Genomic DNA, 8475 nt, shown 5'->3' with positions numbered 1-8475 from the left:
GCCTCTCAGCCTCCAGCCTCTGGGGTGAGGGCACAGCCCTACTCCAAAGAAGGAAGGGGTTACTGGGTGGGCTCCAAGCCTACAAATCTGATAGGAAATCCACAACGGTTTTCCAGCACAGCGATCACCGCCAGCAGGCGAGGCCCAGGAATGCTAGCTCTCAGAGTGGCAGGAGGCTTGAGCCCCCTCCCCTAGAACAGAAGGGTTGGTCCTCAGGCCTAGCTAGCCCCCTGTCCAGGTAGGCACAGAGTCAGTACTGGATCATAGACTGTTCCTGTCGTCTTTTCACCTTCCCCCGTGACTCACCCCACCCCACCTCTGGGTGACACTGCCCTGGGTCCTCAGCCTGCCCTCCACCACACCACCCACAGAGCAGCCCCTAGGCCTGGGCCCCAACTCATGTTAAAGAATGTTCATATTAACTCCCGAACAGGTGAGAATCAGCCCTCCGCCTTCGCCCCCAGTCCTGCTGGGACACATATACAGCAATAGTGAGGGGCTCAGGGGTGGCTGAATGGAGAGGGGTGCCCAGGCCCTCTCACACCACAAACTTGTTCTTGGCCAGGTTGTTGCTCTTAGTAGCTGTGTCTGCATGGGCCTGGTACCCAATGATGGTCTTCGTCGAGAGTCCCAAGCACTCTTTGTAGACCCGCCTGGGATGGGAATAGGGGGTAAGAGGGAGAGGAAATGCGACAGGCAGTCAGCAGCAGCCCTGGAGGTAACCTGGTCCTCTGCCCAGAACTCCTACCCTGGTGCCAGCCACAGACACTCCAATTCTGTGTGTTTTAGTCATATGGAAACCCAAAATAAGACCAATGCAAAAGAAGCGTTCTGCTAGAAATCGTCTGAAATCTAGGTTCCCAAACCCTTCATACATGTGAGGAAGGCAGAAGGGGTAAAAGGCAGGCAGAGTTCCAGAGGTCCTCCTTGTAGGCCAAGCCCCCACCCCCCATTTCACTTTCTCCCCTAGAAGAGGCCCAGCCCCCACCCCATGCCAGACACCCTCACCCGATGTAGAGCACGCCCATCTGGTTCTCTGCCTCCCTCGTCCACACTGCGATCTTGTCCCCCTTGGTTCGGATGTTGATGACGGCCCCACACACCTCCTGGCTGTACTCTTCAAAGCTCTCCCCAATGAGGCACAGCAGCTGGGGCCCAAAAGGGAGGTGACAAGGCCTCCAGCTGTGGCACAGGGACTGCACCCGCCATCCTTGAGACCACTGCCACCACGGGTACCATACCGGCCCTGCCCCCTCCTTTGGGGGACCCTCCCTACCAGCCCCTCCACTCACTGTCTCCAGCCACAGGCGGTCCAGCTCAGTGTGGCGCTGCTGTTTGGCAAGGCTGACCAGCCAGCGGCCACCCCGCTTATTCCTGGCGTCTTCCCACATGGGCTCGATGCCATCCTGGGAGGCCAGATGGCAAATCAACTGCCTCCCTTTGTTCAAAGGGAAGTGGGGGCCCAGCCACCTCCTCCGGTCCTGCTCCTGCCCCGCAGGAGATCTCCACAGGCTAGTTTCTGTCATGCCTCCATCCCCTCTGTACAGGCAAGTGCCACCACCAGCCATTCAACCCCCAGAGCCTCCTCTGAGCTCCGCCAGGCTCCAGAGCCCTAACATGTGTCATCTTTTACAGCCTTGCCCGTGTGTGTGCCTGTCTCCTTTATTGAACACAGCTCCTGAAGACAGGAGTTCAAGTGGGGGTAATTCACAAAGCCTCTGGGGCAACCCCCGTGTGGGCCATGCCAGACATCCCAAGCTCAGCTGGGCACAAAGTCACCTGGGAAATCTTTGAACACTGACACCAGGGTCGCACCTCACACATCGGCTGGTCGGCAGCTCCAGGGATTAGCCTAGACCTTGGTGAGCAGTGCCCATGACCAATTCTGGTGCCTATTCCTAGTTAAGGGACCAGGCCAGAAACCTGGGCTCCTTCTTTGTATCCCTACTTTCCAGACTCGCCCTTCAAGGTGCAGCGCAGGTCTGACACTTTGTCCAGGCTCCTCTACAGCATTTCCTCCTCCTGGCTCTGAGGGAGGCTGTCCTCAGACTCCACCCCCACACCCCCTGTGAGGGAGCAGTGCTGGGGAGAATCTGCGCCCCTGTGCCTGGGGGCGGGGAAGCAGAGCTTACCTTGAACAGGGCATAGTCACAGCCTGAAGAGAGCTTACTGGCCAGCTGGATGTGACTGTAAATCCTAGGAGAGTCCCCGACCCCAGGCTGAAAGTCCAGGCTTTTTAGGGCCTGGTTCCAACTGACCTCAGCCCCTCAACTTCTTACCAGACCCCACACTGCTTTCCACCGACCTTCCAGCCCCCAAGCCTTTGCTCACACTGACGCTCCGGCCTGGAATTCCATCCTTACCCGAACCTTCAAACCCCACGTCCTCCCTGGAGCCACCACCACCACCCACGCCCAGTGCAGGGTTGTTTCTGGTGCCCCTCCGGCTGGAGCCCAGGCCTTCTCCCCCAGCCCTAGGGTTATAACAGCTCCTTCCCGGTCCCTCACTTGATTCTCCATAGACACTGAAGCAGCCTAATTCTCGCTTTGTGGTCGAGACAAGCTCAGAGAGGGGACGGAACTTGCCCAGCGTCACAAATCATGAAGCAGCAGAGTCAGGGTCGGCTCCTCTCTTTCTTCCACTTCGCAGGCTTTCTCCCTGAGCCCCAAGAAGGTTTCCCCCGGCCTGGGCCCCCTGAAGAATCCACTGAGCCCCAGCCCTCACACAGGCTGCCAGGCCCCAGGGAGGACTGGGAGAGCTGTGTGGAAAGCAGCCCCCAGAGGGCGGGGGTCTGGGAAGGATCCTGCGCTCAGAGTCCCCGGGCCCCAGCCTCTTCCATGAAGGGCAGGCAGACACTCACGCCCAGAAGTCCTCCGCTGTGTCAAACGTGGTGACCAGTTGCAGGTTATCCTGCCAGGACCGGCTGCGGTCATTCTTGAAGAACCATAGGGCCCACCTGGAAGCAGAGAGCCCTTGTGCCCACCTCCAGCAGCACCTGGGCTGGCAGGGAAGTCTCACCCTTTCCAGGACAAACTGGGGGACAATATTTGGGGTACAGACCCCCCAAGGTGACTGGAGTCGGTTACCCTGGTGGGGCAGAGGGCCAGAGGAGAAGTGGAGGCACTTAACCCAGAATCCCAGTGGGGTTAAGGCTGGAAGGAACACAGGGCCCAAGTCTTAGGCCAGCTCTGGCCTTCCCCTGGAGAGAGGAAGGGGCTGTCCAAGGCCGCAGAGCAGGAGCCTGCCCTACCTGTTCTGCAGAAGGTGCAACTCCAGCTTGGCCTCCCCTGGGCCCTCACTGCGGGCCTTCCCTCTCAGGGGCAACAGAGTTGAGGGAGAGTTTGGAGCCTCCTCTCTCATTGATGCTCCTGCTGCTGCTGCTGCTGCCTCCCCTTCCTCTTGCTTTTTTTCCTCCTTCTCCCACCTTAGGACCTCACCCTCAGCCTCCCTGACCTGACAGAGAAAGGAGCCAGGGTGGGCTGTGCATTCCGGCCCTGGCTGCCCAGGCTGCAGGAGGGGCAGGCAGGTGGGCTTACAAGGCTGCTGGTAGCCATGCTGAAGCAGGAACAGCCAAGAGGGACCCCCAGCTGCCAGCTTTTAACCCATCAGCACCCCGCCCCTCAGTGCTCTGGGCAGGGGAAGGGGTGGAGCCAGCATGGGGCTGCTCAGAGGGAGGAGGGCTCACACTATTCCTTCGATCAACAGCCTTTAGCAAGCACTTTCTGCCTGCAGGCTAGGGGCTGCGGGACAGGTGTGACCAGGCAGGCTCAACCCCACCCACATCATGCGGCTGAGACGGGAAGGTAAGGGTCAATATTGGGGGGCTGCCCTTAGTAACACCGAATCCCACCGAGGGTGAGGTTTGAATTTAAAGCAGACGGTCTCAGAGATGGCAGAAGCAGTGACTGGCACAGCTGGGGCGAGGCCAGGTCAGAGACCTGATACGTGCATGGTGGCATGCCCTTGTTTCTCTCTGCTGCCACTCAACTCCTCGCTTGGCCACCAATGCCATCTGACACAGCATTCGTCTGGTCTCGGGAAGCATCTGAGTTTATGTTAAATATAATCATTCAGAAACTGGGAGATTGTATTAAAAATCCACATTTTTGGTTTCTCTTGAAAATTTGGGAAGGTCTGGCAACACTGGGGCCTCCACCTCACAGGTCCACAACCCACTGCAGCTGAGGCTGCCCTTCGGCGGAACAAATGAGGCTGCACATGGCCCCACCAGCCCACCACTCTCCTGGCCTGTTGCAGGATCCCCCACCTGGGCATGGACGGCAAGGGGTAGTGCCACACAATCGGGTTCAAGTCCTCCCTACCCTGACCTCAGCCAAGTTACTGAACCTCACTGAGTCTATTTCCCCATCTGTAAAATGGGAAGGTTAATGACACACAATTCAGAAGCTTATTGTATTAAATGATATAAAACACAAAAGGCCCGTAGAAGGAGGCCTGGCTCTGAGGTCAATAGACATCACCTGAGAACTACCCTGTTGGGAGTGGGGGCTGGGAACTGGAAAGGGAAAGGGGGAGTGGAGTGGGGTGGAAGCTCTGGCTCTGAACACCCTTTCCCAGCCTTCAACAGCACCGTTTTCTGCAGGGGCTGATGTCTCCCCAAGTTTCTTAAGGTTTCTCTCCCTCCCCCTGCCCACTTTTAGGGGCCCAGATCTCTAAGGCAGTGGTTCTCAACCTTGGCTGCACATTAGAATCGCCTGGGAATCTTTTTAAAATCCTGATTTCTGGGCCTCATCCTCCGGAAATTCTGTTTCTTTGTTACTAATGTTGTGGCCCCACCCCATCACAAAGAAACAGAATTTCCGGAGGATGAGGCCCAGAAATCAGGATTTTAAAAAGATTCCCAGGCGATTCTAATGTGCAGCCAAGGTTGAGAACCACCGCTCTAAGGGGACCAGTCCCTTCCCCTCCCCCACACCGAGGGAAGCCCATGACCACCTGGAGGCTGACAGGCTATATTTATTCAGCCCCCATCCCCTAATGCTCGGCATGTGCCAGGCATGGGGTTATGTGCTAGGAGGTGGTGAGTGCAAAAACTGGGTGGCCCCTGTTCTCTGATCTGCCAGGGAGCCAGACATCAGATAATCTCCCCAAGATCACCTTTGTAATCACCTCTGAAGGGAAGGAGTTGCAGGTGGAGGAAATGAAGTCCACCACCTGACCTGGGGCTTTAGAGCAGTTCTCGAGTGCGTGCGCCAGAATCACCTGCCGGTGATTGTGGTCTTGTTAAGCAGACTACATTTTAAGAACCACCAGCTCAGAGTTAGCTCACTGGAGAGGTGATAGAGTTAACTAGGTCGTGGAGGAGGGCATCTCAGGGGTGGAGCAGCATGCGAGAGGCTCTGGGGCAAAGGGAAATGGGTACTGGAAGATGAGAAGAAAGAACAGTGTGGCGAAGCCTGAAGGAGGAAGGGATGGTAAGTCTTGATCCCAGGAAAGTGGAGAGCATCGCTGAGTGCTTAAGCTGGGACAGATGTGCTGGGCAAGTAATCGCACGGGCTTTCCAGCAAGTTCTCTGTAGAAACACAAAACCACTCTTGGCACCAAGAGTGGGAGGAGATTTATGAGGATGCTAACATAGTTTTCCAAGTGGCAGGGAAGATGGAGAGAGCATGGGTTTAAGAGGTATTTAGAAGGAAGACTCAGTGGCGTTTAGTGATGGACAGGCTCTGGGCAGGTGAGGCGTGGTGTCCCAGCTACCTGTTGCTGCACAATAAACCACCCAAACTTAGTGGCTTAAAACAATAATCATTTCTTTCACTCACAGATCTGCAGTTTGGGTAGCCCTGAGTAGGGACAGTTCATCTCTATTCCAAAGCATTATCAGTTGGAGTGGCTTACAGGCTAGGGCTGGAGTCATCTGCTCACTCCCAGTGGGGCAGTTGATGCTGGCTGTCCACTGGAACCTCAGCTGAGGGTGTCTGCTTGCCAGGACAGCTCTGGTGGCCTCTCCATGTGGCTGCTTCCCTCCCTCACATTGGCTGGGTTCCCAGAGTGAGATTCCCAAGAGATGGGAAGCAGAAGCTACCAGTTTCCTAAAGCCTGGGCCCAAAAACTGGCACAGCATCATGTCCATGGTACTTGAGTCCCAGGGCCCACATGCAAGGATGATGACATAATCCTTGGAAGGAGTATGACATAATCCACTGGGAGGAGGGTTAAAGAATTTTGGATGGAGGAAGCACTGGAAGAAGGCCAGGAAACCTGTATTTCCCCCATCCATTTGATAAAGTATACCCTTATAAGCAATATTGAAGAATTTATATTTTTCTCCTTACCTAATCCCTCCAGAAGTTGGCAGCTCTTAATGAATATTATTATTTTCTTAGCAATATGTTTGTTTGCATGAATCCAATAAGAATCTGGTCTCTTTATAATAGGACACATAAAGCCAGTTTCCAACTGTAGTTTTATCAACCAAGACTTTGATTGGAATGTCATGATGGAGAGAAACATGCCTAGATTCTGGATGTCACCAGAAAGCTTTAAGGAATTAAGATTGACTTTGAAGCTGGTAAAATCCCCTTGGAGAAATGGCTAAAGACTAATTAAAGCTCAATCTGGAGATTCCTTATGAGACAGATTCCAGCAAAGCAGATTTTTAAAAGCCTGTATGATCAATTCTTCTTCTTGTGTTTATGCAAATAAGCAGGCCAAATTGAAACTGGACTTTCTGCAGTAAATAGTCTTGATTTGACCATCTCTGATTTTTTTAAAAAAGGAGGGTGATTTTAGTGGGGGGAGGGGGTCTGCATTTCAATTGAATCTATACTACACAGTTGTGGATATTATACTCTAGTTAAAGTTTACTTTTCACCAAAAAAACTGAATTGGATCCTGAATTTTTCTAGTTTTCTTAAATATTTGGGTGCAATTCTCCAAACTAATGTTTCCGTTTTCTCCCATCCTTTGACTTGGAATTACTGAGAATTACTGATGCAGGGTAAACCATACAAAATTTACATGAGCACCTGGTGGTATTCAAACTGCAGATAAGGAGTATCTATCAGACTGTAACAGTTTGCTTTCATTCCAGCAAAAGAAACTCTGAGCCTTACATCTAAATGTCTTCTCGACAGACAGCCTTACAAGTTGAGCAACTAGTTTATCATTTACTCTGATCATTAACCTTTGTTTCTTCTCTCCTGTTTTCATGGGCAAACCCCTGTGGGATACCTGATTGCCTGTTTACACAGCACAGGTCTCTTTGGGAGGCCATCTGCATCACTCACTGCCTCCTAAAATGAGATTTAGCAATTTAACTGAACTGACTTTTTTTTTCAGAACTAAATAACTGAGTCTATGTAATATGAAGCAACCTACCAACTTCACTTTATATCAACCTTTATTACTTAAAAGTGTGGGTCTGCAGAAACCAAAGTTCTGCCTCCTTGAAACTGCTTTCCCTATTCTGGCCAAGAGGTTCAGATGAAAAATAAATAAATAAACTTACTTCAGGAAAAAGATCTTAAGGTGTTTCCCTTACCTAATTTAAATTAAATATAGTGAACAAAAGGGCTTCAGGCAGATGACACACCTTCATCCAGGGAAGCCCGTCCACCAATACTGTAAAGTCGGTCCCTCCCTCTATCACCTGGTTCTTACCTCTCCTCAGACCGTAAATAACTATAATTCTCCTCCTCATTTTCAGACCATGCTTTTTCACTTTCTTGTCAAATTTGTCACTTCTGGGATACAATTCCATATCAAGATGATAACGCTTCATGGATTCAGCCTATGCCTACTTCAAAAGAATCAGCTAATAGGCTCTCTGTTCCAGTCTCAGATCCCATTCCCTTGTCCCCCTTAGATCATGCATGGAGACACTTCCATACCATCTAGAGCAGCGGTTCTCAACCTGCGGGTCGCGACCCCTTTGGGGGTCGAATGACCCTTTCACAGGGGTCACCTAAGACCATCAGAAAACACATATATAATTACATATTGTTTTTGTGATTCATCACTATGCTTTAATTATGTTCAATTTGTAACAATGAAATTGGGGGTCACCACAACATGAGGAACTGTATTAAAGGGTCACGGCATTAGAAAGGTTGAGAACCACTGATCTAGAGGCAGATACCACAGCCTTTGTCAGCAGGAAGCAGTTACTGAAGACAGACCATCCTCCCTCATCACCCCTAAAAAAATTCAGGGATGGCAGTCTCTGAGGGGGGAATGAGCAGGCCAGTAAGCCTGGAATAGGGAAACTGAGATAGATCGTTAAATGGCTGAGCAGTTTACAGCCATTTAGTAAATCACAAAATCCTATCTTCCGTAACCAAGGACACTTACGGGTAAATGGTTACACTTCTCCTCCCCAACTAGAGGGTAAATGGCTTAAATCACCCTATTCAGGGAAATAGAAAGCAGAAATCCAATGGTGTACTGGGCTAGTTTGGACCAGCTGGTGAGAACAAATATTAAAGTTTCAGGAATTTTATTAGCCATTTATAA

The 8475-nt window shown here is 51.8% G+C and overlaps 1 protein-coding gene across 1 annotated transcript; it reads right to left on the bottom strand.

Annotated features, from left to right (window-relative positions):
• Positions 1-538: 538 nt before the first annotated feature.
• EIF4E1B (eukaryotic translation initiation factor 4E family member 1B) lies at positions 539-3554 on the bottom strand. The gene is made up of 7 exons (XM_036311881.1): positions 3537-3554; positions 3251-3453; positions 2861-2956; positions 2133-2196; positions 1293-1406; positions 1009-1148; positions 539-653 (listed from the first exon to the last, which is right to left on the bottom strand). The coding sequence occupies exons 1-7, from the start codon at positions 3552-3554 to the stop codon at positions 539-541; spliced, it is 750 nt and encodes a 249-aa protein (XP_036167774.1).
• Positions 3555-8475: the final 4921 nt, after the last annotated feature.

This window comes from Myotis myotis, unplaced genomic scaffold (genome assembly GCF_014108235.1).
Source record: "Myotis myotis isolate mMyoMyo1 unplaced genomic scaffold, mMyoMyo1.p scaffold_m19_p_6, whole genome shotgun sequence".
NCBI lineage: Eukaryota > Metazoa > Chordata > Mammalia > Chiroptera > Vespertilionidae > Myotis > Myotis myotis.
Note: the sequence above shows the minus strand (reverse complement) of the source record. Positions and strands in the feature narration are given on the sequence as shown.